Here is a 16581-nt window from a genome sequence, read left to right on the forward strand (position 1 = left end):
AGAAGTCAATTATATATATGTATATATATATATATCTTTTTTTATTAAAACAAATTACAATTCATAAACTAATCACAGTCTTGAAGAAACCAAGGAGAAGCAAGAGATGAAATAATCTGTCTTCCTACTCCCATGTTCCATGACTATTTTTTGATCACAAAAGTATAATAATAATATTTTTATAATAATAATAATCTACTATTACTGGGAAAAATGATCTCCATATTCTGCCGTCAATGAAATGCAGAAGGTAGATGATGTGCTATTGTAGAGAAGAATGATTTTTTTTTCCCTAATGGAAACAGAAGAATGGCCTGAGGTTTTAGCCAAGGCAACTCAAAAAATTAGGTCCATCAAGACAAAGAGAATTGGCTCCCCAGAGACATTAACTAGATGAAATGCCCAACTGCCCATTGGAAATAATCTGACCATGGCCATCTGTAGACCATGTGTCCCATCCCTATATCCCCAAATTAGGGCATTACAGAAGTCGTCTCTGACAGATTATCCTCACCATAATCACAAGCTATATATTAAAAATCTGTTATTACAATAAGTGGTAAGGTTTTGCCAATACATAATCCATAAATCTTGAATATCATAGTTAAAAGGTACTTTGGAGATATTTTTTTTTCAAAACCATGACTACATCTCCCAACATCCCCAACAAGCAGTCATCCAATCAGTTCTACTTGAATACATTGAATGACATGGAACTCACTATCTCAAGAAACAGCTCGTTTCCTTTTGGGGCAATTCTAAGTATTAGAAAGTTCTTCCTTGGAATAAACTGAAATCCCCACCATTGGAACTGCAATCAGTTGTTTATTTCAACTCAGACATTAAGTACTTTTAAAATACAGCCTTGGCTCTGTTACTCAACTAACTGTGTGACCTTGGGAATGGGCCTTAGTTTACTGAACTGTAAAATGAGGGCATTGAACTAGATAATTTCAAAATCCCACGATCCTATGTGGTACCTATCTGAGTAGCCTGGGCAGTACCCACTGACTAATCTTCCTTTTGGTATGGGCCTTATAAGACCATGTTCAGAAGGATAAGAAAATAAAAATGGCAGAAAAGAGACTCACTTTCCTTCCCTGCCCAGAATGTCCTCACTCCTCACCTCTATCTCTTAGAAAATCTAGTTTCCTTCAAAACTAAACTAAGATTCCACTTCCTAAATGAGACCCACCATGATACACACTCCTGCCAGCTCCTAGCACCTTCTTCCCCACAAAATCGTTTTGCATTTTATAGGGTGTCCCCAAAGCATCGTGTCTTACTAAACCTATTATAAAAGTGTCTTAGTGATCTTTTAAGCTATATACTTTAAATATTGCTTAATCACTTAAAAGTAATTGCTTACTAAGTAATTGCTTAACTATAACTAAGTATTCCTTCATTTTTAAAAAGAACAGCTCAGAATTACTAAGATTTTGGGGATGCCTGGTATACATTTGCATGTTATACATTATATATGATGTGTAGTGAAGGGATATATATACAAACATATATGAGTATGTGTATACATGTGCATATACACACGTGTGTGTGGAAACATACATAACATGTTATACATTAGAGGCTGCTATGGAGTCCAGGAATACTTGAGTCTAGTTGTGTGACCCTTGGCAAGTCACTTAACCTCTATTTGCCTTAGTTTCCTCATCTGTAAAATTAGAAGAATAATAGATCCAACTTCCCAGGGTTGTTGTAAGGATCAAATGAGATGCTGATAAAGAACTTAGCACAGTATCTGCCACATAGTAGGAGCTATAGAAACATTCATTGCATATACATATCATATATGTGTATGTTATATGTTTTATATAAATGTTATATATAATATACAATGCACATATACATGCATATAATCTACATGTATTGTATACATATTTACATATGTGTATACCCACATGTGTGTGTATATATATGTATTTGTGTGTATATACACACATATGTTGTTTCTCTCAATAAAAAGGAAGTTCTTTAAGAGGAGGGACTATTTTCACTTCTGCCTTTCTATCTTTGTATTCCAAGCACCTAATATATTCTTAGGCACAGGGTAGGTATATAATATGTGCTTATTGATTGAATGGTATGTGTATGTATGTGTGTGTGCATGTAAGAGTTTTTCCTCTTTGTCCTTGATCTTATGTCAAAGCAAACAGAATCTCTGGACAGCCCAGTAACTACAATTAGAGATTTGGAAAGGATCTTGGAGGTCATACAGACCCACCCTTATGAGATATCCTTGACAAGTGGTCACAAACCTCTGCCTGGACATCCCTCAAATGATAGAAAAATCATTACTGAAAAAAAGCTAAGCCATTCTGCTGCTGGAGAATGTTAATTGCTAAGGTCTTCCTTACATTGAACTGAAATCTGATCAATGTAAGGGGTTGGCACCTCCTTTCCTGCCCCATTCTCTTTCTGGTATAGTGGCCAAACCAGTCGCCACTGCTTGAATTCACAGAGAACTCATACTCAGACACAGCAAGAGGAAGACACCACACACTTACACCCACATATCAGGGCCTCCCATGCTTGCAGCACGCATGTCACAGGAACCTGTGGGTGCTGTGGCACGCAGGGTGAACACATGCTACAGGGGAAGGTTTCTGATACAGTCTTCTAGGACAAACCTTTCTGTAACTTTAACACAGCAGAATCAAACAAACCTTCAGCTACTGCTCTGATCCTTTGAATTCTTCATCCTTCTTGTTGTCCCCTCTGTCATTAACAATGGCTTCTCAGGGACTGGTGTTGCTTATTACTCTTGTATTAAACTGAAGTGGCTCCCTCCTGAATTTCTCGGACACAGAGTGCTCTCAAATGGGTAATTCTTTACCTCTCACATACTTCGCTACATTAACAATCTTTTTTCTCCGTGATGATTTTTACCATTTTATTATATTTAACTATTGAGTGTTTATTTTATTTAGACATGTTTTCAATCCACTAGAAGTTATCTACTGAATGATTTAGTAGCTGCCTAGCCTAGTAAGTAGGGGCCTAAAATCATCCAAGAAGACATTGATTCAAATGCTGCCTCTCTTACTTACTTAGTTGTGTGATCCTATGTTACCAGGGCAGGGGAATGGAGAGAGAGAAAGAATGATGAATCTGAAGCCAGAAGATTAGGGTACAATTTCTGCTCTGATACTTACTATCTATATGATCCTTGCCACTTCCTCTAGGCTCCATTCTCCTCATCTTTTAAAAGAGGTGGAGTAGAAGGCATCTGAGGTTTGCTCCAGGTCTAGATCTGAGTACCCAAGTCATTTAACCTTTTAAGTGCTGACGGCAATCCCTTCAGACTTAAATGCAAAATAATAGATTGCATTTGCACTGTTAGGGAGAATTTTCTTGCTAAGTTGATGAAATCATGGCTCCATTCATGCATTGCCAGGGTTGGTGTATTTAGAAAAAAGTTACTGACCAAAGATTGGCTCACTCCAGCAAAGCCTCTGCCATGTTACCTGAGCAAGGGTTCCCTCAACTCAGCCCTTCGTGGTTTCTCTGGGACTAGCTCTTCCTGAACAAAGCAAAAGGTTTAAATGGGATGAATTCACACTGAATGTATTCTCAGATGACTGTTGCCTGCCATATTGACTCTTTGTTGCCAACATGGTGGAATTCCTTCTCAAAGTATTTTGATCAAATGGGGAGAAATAGACTATTCAACAGACAGACTTTCAAGTGATTTCATCAGTTCTTCTAACACTAAATTTATACTTGGCAAGGGCTCCTGATTCAAGGGAAGGGTAGGTAGTGAAAAACCTGGGGGTTGCTAATCAGAAGTGAGAGATTATTATGTTTGTTCCCCTTGAAAAAAGTAACACTATTTGAGAGAAAACTCTAAGTATGAATGTGACTTGAAAATTCACCTAGTGCATTACCCGCCTACATTTCCATCCCTTCCTTTCAGAACAATAGCTATAGAACATTGATGAGTAGGTGAAAAAGAAGGGAGACAGAGGAGAATTATGGAGGGGGCTAAGGGGGAGTGGAGAGACAGGTCTTTATTCCATTAGTGTTATCTGGCAGTTGATTTAATATGCATCCAATTTTTAAATCTTTCTAAATAGGGCTTCATGTTTGAGAGGAGCTGAAGATAGGGGTTTAAAGGAATGCAAAGCAGATGGTAAACTAGAGGCATCCATACCCAGGCCCAGACAATGGGCCATGTTCTGCTCTCAGGTTACACTGTCATCTTGTTGGAAGGTAATATCTGGCATATTACATGATATAATGCAACATATAATATCACTTGCTTTTGGTCTCTGACCCACAGTACTGAATTTCAGAGGTAGTTAAAGTGTCGTTTTTTTTTCTAAGGTATTAGGGCAAGCTCTTTTTTTCCCCTTAAAAACAAAGTTCAATCCTAATCAAAGCCGAATGTTTAATCAATCCAAGGTGCCCTGTCAACTCAAATTATCTGTTTGTCTTTTTATTTACTGTATCTGTCTGTCTACAGTTCCTCATATCTTTGTGAAGATCAGTTATTGAGGCCTATGTTTCCTCCTGAATGGAATGCCTACCAAACGTTCCTTCTTGATGATATGTTGATGATTTGCTAATTTATGGCTTTTAAAATCTAGAAATATGAAGAAATTGCTGAGGAGAAGAGCTGGGAAGTCACATGAGCCTCAGAATTGGAGAACTTAATGGTTTATTTGACAAGGAATTGAAGTTTGTGTAAAATGAAAAGCTTCAGACATATTTCAATTGGAGCAGTATCTTGGGGGGATTAAAAGAATGTCTGTGATTCAGAAATTGTCAATGACATCCCACAGAAAACATCAGTCATAGGAGCAGTCCACCCCATTACATCCCGAGTTGAGAATCATGAGTGAGAGCTGCCCAAGAAATGATGCACAAATGGGAGGTGGGAGGATGTTTGTTCTGCTTAACCCTCACCCAGTATCAATTAAAACACTCTCTGAGCCAGATTTCTAGGTCTCAGTCCTGCCCTCTGTTAGGTGTACACACTAAATAGGAATATCATCTTGGAGTGATTATGGCACCTCTGTCAATCATGGGTTTAAATAGCAGTGACATAGATTTAAGTTAATTCTGAAGAACTTCACAACAGTGTAGTTGGTTAAGTATTTTAGCAGGCTGCCAATTTAGGTTAAGGGATCTTTGGGGATCTTTGAGAGGGACAGGAATTCACAAATCTAGAAGAGGGGTTCCTAATCTACTTTGGGATAGCACTCTTTTGGTAAGCTGGTGAACCTTTTCTCTGGTTAACATTTTTAAATAAACAAAGGAAATGTTAAATTTCAGTTAGAGATTAGAGAACATAAAACTGTATTTTTTCCCCATGCAAGTCTACAAACCTCCCTATCCTTGGAGGTCCATAGACCTCAAATTAAAAACTCCACATCTAGAACAACCTTTGCAAATTTTAAAGTAGGGTAATGGACTAGGTGTGTTCCTTTTTCATTAAGGAAATCACAATGTATATGTTTAGGAACTTGAAAATTCTGCTTAAAAGTTACTTTAAAACTATAACTAACTGAGCTTTTATAACACTTTTTTTTTCTTCAGGAAGAATTATGCTGAACAAGCTAAATTTCTATGTGGTGATTAAAAAGGTGATGAAACTTGTAGATTTATGAGACATGAAAGATGAGAGGGAACAGGAAGAAATCTCAAAAATAAAAAAGAGAGTGAAAAAAGTACATCTTTTTTTTAACTAGGGAAAAGATAATCATAGGGTTTCTTACTGACCAATGACATCTTATAATTTTTAATTCATCTCTTATTTTTGTTTTCTCTGCCTGACCAGAAATATAGATCAATAGTATGGAATTTGGCAGTACAAATGGAGGTTTTTCTCTCCTTAAAGTATAAATAGACATTTAGGGCTTTCTTTTTAGGCAATTTCAAAATCCTAGTGGGAGAAAAATTCTAGGGCCATTAAAGTATCATACAGCTTTGCAATGCCCAGACAAAATATGCCAGAAGGTGCACATCATCCAGGAAAGTTTGATTCTGAGTTAAAAGATTCCTGGATCAATCAGTTCTCATCCTTTAGGGGTGGGGGAACCTAAATTTGATTAGGTACTGATTGATGATAGATAAGGTTTAGTGAGAATCTTCTATTTGTACCTATGCATTCATATTTCTTTCCATCTTGCTCCAAACATTTAAATTTCTTTATGTCTTGCTCCTAGTTATTCTCCATGATAAACAGTTTAACTATTGTTCTTTAATTTTGATGCTTTTAACAAAGCATTATATTTTAATTTAAAAATAACTAAAATAAATTTCTGAAAGGAAATATATTAAAATATATTTTTTCCAGTGCTTAGGGAGTCAGGCGTTAGGATGAGGCCTCAAGGTATTACCATCCAGATGGTGCTAGATTACCCTAATTCCTGGCAAAAGACCTCAGGATTTAAGGGGGAAACCAGCTTTTTAAGAGCTGGTCTTGAAAACCCATATTTACAAATGGCAGAGGAAGAAATACTTGCAGAAAGCTACAATAGGTCCTCCAGATTCTAACTGATTGTGACACAGGAAATCACCCCTCAGGTGAGAATAACATCTTTTTTCCTGTAATCTAGATCAACAACAACAAAAATGGAGTGTAAGCTTAAAGATAAAAAGGTCTGTTAATCTATAAGAATTTGTTCGCTACCAAAGCTAAACAAATATTACCAACAGACAGAACAACTATCTCCAGGGAGGTTCCTTTTCCCATGGAGCATTTTATTTAGATCTCATACTACTTAATGCACGTGGGGCTTGTTGGTATCACCAACATGGGTTATAGCTATCTCTCTGTCAAATAGCTAACTCTTGATAACCAGAGGTTTTTACCCAAATTGGAAATGATCCAAAGATGTTTTGATGAGAGACAGAAGGTATTAACAAAAGTGAAAACTGTGGTTTCCGAATGGATTTTAATGATCTATGCCATATGTCTCCCTCCCCCCCCCATGCTTTCTTATATGTGATCAAGAGTAGGTTGTATTGTTTTGTTGTTACATGACTAGTTTTTTTGTGTGGGTGTTAAGTGTCTGAGGCTGGAACCAAACTCAGGTCCTCCTGACTCTCGGGCTGGTGCTTTATTCACTGCGCCACCTAGTGGCCCTAGTAGGTTATTGTCGATCCTACCAAAATTATAAAATTAAGGAAGGTTATGGGTTGCAAAGAAGACATGTTCTAATGTTTCCTTCTTCTCATATACCAAAAGTCAACAGAGCTGGATGAGTCCTTCAGAATAGTGGTGGTACTACCAGCAATGGAGGAACTACAAGAAGAAGGCAAAGAAAAATGTATATGAAAGGATAAGCAGATAGGAATTAGTTTGTTCTGGCCATGGATATACAGACAAGTAAAGGCTTGTATAATTGAGGATAGGATCATAAATCTTAGAGCTGGAGGAAACCACAAAAGAACACCTGGTCCAACCTCCTTGCCTTTAGTTAAGGGAGGTATTATTATCCCCATTTTACAGATAGGATATATTTCTTAAATATAAAAAAGGGGAGATGAAAATAAGCTGTCACAACATTTTGGTAAAGCAACCTTCTCTTGAGAAAGGAAGATTGATTCCAATGATGTCAACTACTCTTAAACCAAAGTTCTTTAATGTAATTTCTTTCATCTAGCTTACATGGGCTATATACTACAAGTTTTAAAAGCTATAGTTTCCTGCTTTCTCTACTCTCTCATCATTCATTCCTCTCTCCTCTGTACCTTCAAAGGCTGAAGAAGAATATTTTCCCCTTTATTTGGCTGCCTGGGAGTACAATAAGAAGCCAACCCAGTTTCTCCATACTTTTTATGCCTCCTGTCATTCAAAGTCAAACTCATTCTGTTCAAGTCACGGTAGACAAATTGTTAGGAACCCACTTCTTCGGGGGTGACTCTCTAACTAAAGCCAGTGGTCTAAAACAGTTGTCTTTCCGTGTCCTATGGGGACAAAATCGAAATTTGGGGCTTAAATTATCAATGAACTAGTCTTATTTTTCATTGTTTCTACCCATGTGACCCCTGGCTATGGTCTGATCAGTTATTTCAAACTAACTGCATTCAAGCTTAGTTACCTACATTAATGATAATGAGGAGAAGGAGGAAGAGAAGAATAATAATATTAATGACTAACATTTCTAAAGCTCTTTTGAGATTTGCAAAGTACTATGTATATTTTAGCTCATTCAATCTTCACAACAACCCTGTAAAGAAGGTGCAATTGTCATCCCATTCTTAAAGAAGAGGAAACAGAGTTCATCATGAAAATTGACTTGCCCAGAGTCACACAAGTAGTGAGATGTGTGAGTCAGAATCCTAAATCACGACTCAAACCTAGGCCTTCCTAATTCCAAGTGCAACACTATCCACTGCACCACCTGATTGCCTAGATAGGAAACTTCTGGGGAAAGGCTCTAGGCACCCACAGAAAGTGAACACAGTTAATCCCTGCCACTCCCTTCCCTTTCTTCTGCTTCACTCTGATCAACATGCCTCAGAATCATGGCATCAGAAAGGCAAACCAGAGAACAAAAAGGTGCATGTGTGGTCAGAGGTGCTGCTCCTAAAACCTAGAGCTCAGGTTTCAGTGGCTGGACATTCTCCACATACCTCACCCTGTGCTTCCTATTTGAGGTATGATTGAGGCTTTCCCAATCTGCTCCAGTCCCAGATTGAACACTTCCATTGTAAATACCCAGATGCGGTAACTTACTTTTGGGCAAACCCTAGGCTTCTAGGCTAAACCATCAACCAATCCTGCCCTTAGAACTGTCTGCCTATTAGTGACGGCTGAAATGATACTTCTCAGTGTTGGGTGATGACCTCCTATGAGAAAGGAGGTGTGACATATTGATATAAATGGTAATTTATAGCACCTTAGAGCCTTGATGAAAGGGATGTTCTGGGGAGAGGCAAGCTGTGTTTATATTATGCCAAACATCTGTATGAGAATTTTAAAACGCAGCTCTCAAATTTCCAAATATCCTGAGATATGGTGTCAGGTCAGACATTGAGCTTTCTGACCACATTTTTCAGTTTGAATCCAGTGCTGTGTAGATGAAACCTTGAGATAATGACATTACTCAAAGCTACCCTGAGTTTCCTGACAAGTTAATACATCATTATTAGGGTTATTTCTGCACAAACCATATATCTACAAAGAGATACCTACACCATGCATAGGTTTTAATTGCTTTCTGAGGTAGTCGGATTTGATTAAGTTTTTGAAGAGGGGTGTCCGTATGTGCATGCAAAAATGAAGACACACATACTTAGGCCCACACAAAAATTCAGAGAGCAATGTGCTATTTTAAGAGTCCAAGCTATATCTTTCACCAAAGTTTAACTGCTTTCATTTTGCAAATGCATTTAATTTTATCTGGAAACTTTTTGACATTAGAAATAGAACAACTGTAGTTTCTCATTATGTTGGCTGCCAGAAACTATGCTTGGTTGCTCAACTAAAGACCTTATATTGCTAATTACTACCACATGCCCATATCCCAAGCGAAGGAAAACTTATTGGTTCTGACAGCCCATTCTCTCAACACTGAATTCCAAATGAAAACTCAAATTTTGGCCAAACATAACATTTCATCAATCTTGTTCTCTTGACTGGAAAAAACAACATCAAACAAGGGGTACTAATGGCCCTTTATGACTGTGCCTTTCCCAAGCTTATATTTTCTGATGAAAGATCTAAGTGACCAAAGGGCTTCTTTAAACTACTTAGTAATTAGCTTTTGAACCAGGAAACAATGCGTAAAGTAAATTGAACAGTCCATGTGCTGATGACAGAACCAACTCTCAGTGAATAGGATCTATGGGTGATGGTGACCAAGAAAGAATTTCACAAACAAAAGTACATTTTAATAAAGAGGGAGTTTAAAAAGAAAAAAAGAGAGAAAGCCAGACTAAAAACAGTGATAAAAGATAATGAAGCAGAAACAAAAAAAAAAAGCTACAGGAAGCCTGCGATCTCAGGTTCTCATAGTTTGGGAGTTTTGGAGACAGAGTAAAGGTCAAAATTGAAAGTCAAGGAAACAGCAGAGGACTGGTGAGTGAAGGTTTTGACCTGAGAGGTCTCCCTTGGGTTACTTAATAGTGCAAGCCCATCGTTATCAGGGCCACCCAAATCTGGGGAGGGAGAGATATTTGGGACAAGCATTTCCCCTGAGCAAAAGTAGTCTGCCTACATGTTGTTTTGGCTTTCTGTGTGTTGGGGGATGTGGGAGGAAGAGGCATGGTTTGTGTGGGTATACAGGGATGGTGTTTTGTGTCTGGGTGTGCTTTTAAAATACGCAATAGTAGGGTCATGACGTATTTAATCCTTCCTTATCTGACAAGCAGGTCACAGGCAGATTGGTGTCAACTTTCCTAATGTTCAAATTGTGGCAGAAACGCGGGGAATCCTATGAAGAGAAACCTAGTACTTTTGGGAGACCTTTTACTTGTAACTGAATACCAGTTGTCCCAAACTAACAGACGGGTTGTTTCCTCTCCAACCTGTGAGAAGGGGGACATGAGGTTCTCTGGAACAATTTGGATCCATCCAACAGCTTGGTTCCATTCCTATGTGGCACGGTTAGGTCATGTGAATGGGATGGCTATGGTAATGGGAAGGTGGAAGAACTGCAGCTTCCAATGAAAAGATGCCAACTGGACTCCTCTCTAGTACATATATTTTTTTTTCCTTTGGAAAAGAAACAAGTCTCCTGGGGGCAATTCCAGAAAATGAGCCATTTTCCACCATCTCATTTTGTGAATGCTAGGCTGGGCACCTGAGCTCGAAGAGGAAAGCAGGGTGAGAAGGAATCATGGACAGGGGATGAGACTTTCCGAGGCGATCCATTATGGTCCTGGTGACACTGGAAAGCCATCATTAGATACGTAAAGGAACATTTATTTTGCTTCCTTGGGGAAATCTGCCACAAACAGTTAATGGGAGACCTATTGAAGTGGCAATTCCACTTTGGTGCAGAATAGTTATCCTACCAGATTCACTGTTTACTTAGGAGGAAAGGGTTTGATTGACACTGGGCCAACATTTTTGATACATTGATGTAACCTACCCCCACTTCAGAATTCCCTTAAGAGCTAAGCACCTGGGCATGAGGCCAAAGAATTCATCCAGAGTTCCACTTAGAACAAATGACTTGAATTTAATGCTATTTCCCCAGTTCTGTCCCATCTGAGGGAAGCAGTTTCATTGAGAATAGGATTTGCCTTTTTTTCTGTATAGGTCAAGAAGGTCAAAAGTAAGTCCACATGACAACCATCCCTACAAATGACCACAATGATGAAAATAATTTTGTTCCATCTCTGGTATCACCTTCTAATTCTAGAGTATGGCTGCTTCTCATATTATGATTTCACTTCATAAAATAAGACTGAAGAAAGAGGATAGTTTTATTTGATTTTTTTTTTAGAACTAGGATTGCTTAACTAAACTAGCTGGTAGTCAGAATAAGATGATCCACATTATCAAAGAAGAAGAGTAGGGATCTTCTCAGAAACAACCATTATAGCTATAGGTCAATTATCTAAGAAGAATAGTAGGGATCTTCTCAGAAATGACCATTATGGCTATAGGTCACTTGACAGAGGAGTTCCATAATTTTCTTGGATGAGAACAAGGGAAGTATACTGTGACTGGTGCCTTAGCATGGCTCATGTCTTTAAACCTAGTATAACCACTTTCTCATGGGCGGAGGGGGAGAAAACAAAATCCATCCTTCACAGTGGGTCCCCCTCCCCCTTCACCTGACTGAAACACTCAGGTGAAGGATGGGTTAGAAGAGTGTCAGGGTTTAGGTGTCATCTCCATAACGTGGTGCTAAAATCGCACAATCACACCCTTTTCTTGATGAAACTGACTTACTTTCTGCCTCCATGTTTGTTAAAAGTCCCGCCGAATTTATTCCGGTTCAGGATGAGAGCAGCAATTTCGGGAACGTAGCGGGCAAACATTGCCTACATGCATGAAACAAAGAAACAAGAGGAAAAAAAAAAAGAAATGGCATGCAGAGAGGACTCTACTGCTCTGGCTGCAGCGGAGCCTCTTGGCATACTTACTTTCTTCCACTAACCGCACTATAGGAACCACCGTATTTCTTGCGGTTTCCTATTAACTCTATGATTTCAGGGACGTAGCTGGCAAACATGGCCTAAGGAAAAGATAGGAGACAGAAGAAAAGACTAAAAAGAAAGGTCAAAGAAAGGTGGGGTGGGGGGATTAAGATCTGAAAATGCAAGGAGTTGTTTTGTTTTTTAATGATCAAAAAACCACACACACACACACACACACACACACACACACAAGAAAAACTCTTGGAAAAAAAAAAACCAACAGAATGTTGGCTTTCAGGAAGACTTAAACCCAGAAGACTAAAACATTTAAAGATGGGGGACATCACATAAAATAAAGTGAGAACAAAATAAAATCAAACTGAAATCTAGCTCTGCTTCCAGAAATAGTTTGGGGGAAAAAAAGCAAAGTTATATTCTGTAAAAATATGATGAATTTTAAAAAAAGTTATCTCTAAACTAAGAATCTTTTATTTGATAAAATTTAAAAGTGAACCAAAGTGGTCCCCTGAGACATTAAGAATAACTAAACATCAATTAATTTTTTTCAAATCTTTTAAAAATAAAGAATCAAAAACATAAAAGGGGTTTTCAGAGATTACATGAGAGAAAAAAAAGCAGCAAGGAGACAAACAAATCTGCCATGTTTTGTCCAACAAACAGATGAGTTGTGGCTGGATACTCTTAGAACCTGCTGACCAACAGCTAGGTCCTGTGACTTGTCAGGACTTTAATGTTACAGGAATGTTTTGGGAGATATACACATGCACATATTCATTTATATACATATTACAAATGTATATGTCATATACATACAGTATAGAGAGATATGTATGCATATACAGAATTATAAATATGTGTGCAGTGTATATTAGGGTCTGCTGAATGAGAATTAGGATTTTAACCACTTACCTTGTAGAGAGCAAAAATCGAAACATAAATTTGGCTGGCTTCAAAGACAAAATGCAGTAACTGTTGAATTGTTCCTAGCACTGCCCACCCTCTCCCCACCCCCACCCAGTGGCAATATAACACAAGTCATTTTACCGCTATGTAAACATATTCATGGGTCAGAAAAAAAGAGCCATAGAACTTTGTGACTTAAAAGGGAAAAGATCAGAGGTGTTTGTGCTAGTACTTAACACAGCCAGCTAGGAAACCATCATTACTGCATGATAACATCCAAATGGGCAGGGCTATCAGGATTTGTCACTGTCCAACTCTTAGAGCAGACCCAAGCCACAGTGTTTGTTGGATATCAAGGGGAGGAACAAAGAGGGAGAGCTTTTGAAACCGCAACCTAAGAAGTACTGATAACATCTAACAGCATGCTGCAATAGTGGTTGTTGCCACCAAGGAGTGGGCTACAAATTGCATTACTGTCCACAGGGCTCTCTCATTTACTCCTATGCATTATTTCCTTAAGACATGTAAGTTCATTGCAAACTAAATGAATATCTGTAGACAAGGGCAATGTATCTGGTTTATACAAATCCTTGTCTGTGGAAAACAAGTCATATATAACGGCCCCCAAAACATGCTGAAATTTCTTATCTGTGCTCTCATTTACTTTAGCAGAATGTAAAACTAAGGCAATCATTTACTTTTAATGCAGTCACTGGGTATAAGTAGTATAAGGCTTTTAAGGAAATGAATAATCAACAATATTAATGATCATAAATATCATCATCATAATAAAAAGAGATTTTACCAGTCCCCCGAGGATGAAGAAGACCATGAAGAGGCGGCCAAGGGTGGTTTTTGCATAAACATCCCCATAACCGACAGTGGACATTGTAACCATTAGTAAATAGACACATTCCCAGTATGTTAGAGGTTGGTTATTTTGGAAATTTTCCCATGGATCCCCTGAGTTCTCCACCTATAACAAAGGGACATGAGTTAGACAAGAAAAAAATATATATGTATATGTATATACCTGAATAAACCAGGATTAGTACAAGCAAGTGGTTTCTTGAACTTTCCTTCCCCCTGAGACTGGTGCTTTTTTGTCTTTAAGTCAAGCTGAGCAAGTCTCAAGTCTTAAAGCAGTAGAGTAATGAAATGTGTCTTTGATGATTGAAAAGTTAAGGGATGTAGAGGAAGGAGTGGATATCATTCTATTTTTCTTCTCACCATTAAAAGTCTGCAAATATTTAACTGATTATGACCTTGTCCCTGGTCAAGTTTCTATGACACTTAGCTTGGAAAAAAACTATTTTCCTTTGCCTTGACCCTGTCTGTGAGCTCCATCATTGCCAAAGTAAACCCAAGCCATGGTTTCTCATTCACCATGATAACACTGAATCTTCATCTGAGATTCCTTGCTTGTGTTTTCAGTTGCTTTCAAGGAAATAGCTAATAGTTTTGTACTCTTGGAGACTAACTGTCAATCTTACAGGTGCCACATGGATGCCCCAAATGAATAGTACCCCTCAAAACCAGACCCCAGTGTTAGGAAACAATAGGGAATTCTACCAGTCAAGCAGAAATAGCTCCATCTGTGGTAACAGTGGGACTCCCTTCCTTTGAGTTTGGTCTCCAACACAAAGTTAATCCCAGCAAATAAGTCTTATTGGATCAGTTGGACTCTATCTCGCCATGGTTTGCCAGCTCTCAAGAGCAACATAACCACATTCCATTTAGGGGAGCTCTGCTAAAAGTTTCCAGTAACTTTCCTCTTCAGGCACCAAATGAAGCATTTCATTGGCCTTGAAAATTCACGCTAGGACTCTAAGCTCCATCCTTAAACCGCCATTTTCTGCAGATGATCTTGGTTCCTCCATATCTATTCTGACCTTTGAGGAAAACACCACCCTAAGGCCACATATGAATGACGGTTGGAACTTTCAACACTGAAAGGCAGAAAAGATGAGTTCACCATCTCTCCCTCTTCAAATAATTATGTATATGCCCCCAAGTACTAGAGATTTCCCCTCTAAAATTACCTTCCATTTATTCCATATGCATCTTGTCCAGATTTATTTACATGTTGTCTCAACCATTCAGCTACTACTTATTAAGTGCCTACTATGTTTCAGCCATTGTGTTGGGTGCTAGAGATACAGATGCAAAGAATAAAACAATGCCTTTCTCAGGGAGTTTACATTCTAACAGGGGAGCCTACACATATAACTAAGTAAATGCAGAATAAATATAAAGAGAATAAATACAAAGTAATTAAATAGAGAAGTGTCCAAGGGAGTGCACTAACAGTTGTAGAAGACCAGCAAAAGTTTCTTGTAGCTCAACTTAAAGGAAGAGAAAACTTCCATGTGGCACGAGGGAGGAGCTAGTATATATGGGCTGAAGACCATCGGAGGGAGTCTAATATTCAAAGAAGCGAGAATGACAGAGAGGTCATAAAGGATTTTAAAAACTAAACAGAAGACTTTATATTTGCTCCTAGAAGCATTAGGGAGCCAATGGAGTTTATTGAGGAGAAAGTAACATAGATCTACTCTCAAAGTAAACCTCATACTTTGAGCTCCTAGAAACAGCTGATAAGTACATTGGATAGGAGCACTTGACTTGGAGTCAGGAAAGACCTGAATTCACATCTAGTCCTAGATACATATTAGCTGTGTGACTCTGGGCAAGTCACTTAATCATTGTTTGCCTTAGTATCCTCAACTGTAAAATGGGGATAATAATCGCACTCACCTCCGTGCATGTGTGTGTGTTTATGTGTATATTATGTGTATATGTGATAAATGTATACATCACATATACACACACATATATATACATATGTATACACACATATGTGTATACACACACACACTTATTCCTTATATTCCTCCCTCTCTTACTTCTCTTCCCCCTTGAGGGCAGGTACTTTTCTGTTTTGTTTTGCGTATGTATTTCCTGTGCCCAGAATAGTGTCTTGCACACAGAAGCTGTTTAATAAATGATAGTTAAATTGGATGATAATATTCCATTCTACCTCTTCCTATCTCCTGGGCAATTAGAAATTGATCTTTAGTTTCTATGTATACTTAGGCACATATATTTACTGTCTAGGGACCACTTTATTCAAGACAATGTCTTAATAGATTTCAGTATAGAAAAAGCCCCCAAATCTGCCCATGAATTCCTAACTCTAAGCTCTATGCTTATTTTGCCATACAAAATAATTACAAATGGGTCAAGCAATCATCAGCAACAGAAGATTAATAGGGATTTCTATGACCAAGAAACTGCATTAAATACTTGGGGAACCTCAGAGCAAATATGAGGGCCTTGACCTCAGGGAGGTATACATGGTCACAGAGAACTACAATACAATAGAAGGCAGAGTATGGTAAGTACATGGGAGAGCTACTGTTGTCAAGAAGGGTTTTCAGAGAAGGGGGATATTACTTCCAGGCAGGGGCATCATGATGGGCATTATATAAATGATCCAAGCCTTGAAGGACAGGTAGAATCATGACAGGTGGGGAATCAGTTGCTCTGTGTGTGTGTGTGTGTGTGTGTGTGTGTGTGTGTGTGTGTGTGTGT

The 16581-nt window shown here is 38.3% G+C and overlaps 1 protein-coding gene across 7 annotated transcripts in view; it reads right to left on the reverse strand.

Annotated features, from left to right (window-relative positions):
• KCNMA1 (potassium calcium-activated channel subfamily M alpha 1) overlaps positions 1–16581 on the reverse strand; it is a 917791-nt gene that overhangs the window by 263751 nt on the left and 637459 nt on the right. For 6 of the 7 annotated variants that reach the window (XM_069068323.1, XM_069068322.1, XM_069068316.1 and 3 more), the window contains exons 8-9: positions 13793–13963; positions 12070–12161 (exon numbers count right to left, since the gene is read on the reverse strand). In XM_069068323.1, coding sequence (XP_068924424.1) covers positions 12070–12161; positions 13793–13963 — 263 coding nt within the window. Of the gene's footprint in view, positions 1–11875; positions 11968–12069; positions 12162–13792; positions 13964–16581 lie in introns of all 7 variants that reach the window. The other variant, XM_069068324.1, reaches the window with a different exon arrangement.

This window comes from Petaurus breviceps, unplaced genomic scaffold (genome assembly GCF_028583685.1).
Source record: "Petaurus breviceps papuanus isolate PSGF00001 unplaced genomic scaffold, PetGlider_PUasm1.0 90762, whole genome shotgun sequence".
NCBI classification, from domain to species: Eukaryota; Metazoa; Chordata; class Mammalia; order Diprotodontia; family Petauridae; genus Petaurus; species Petaurus breviceps.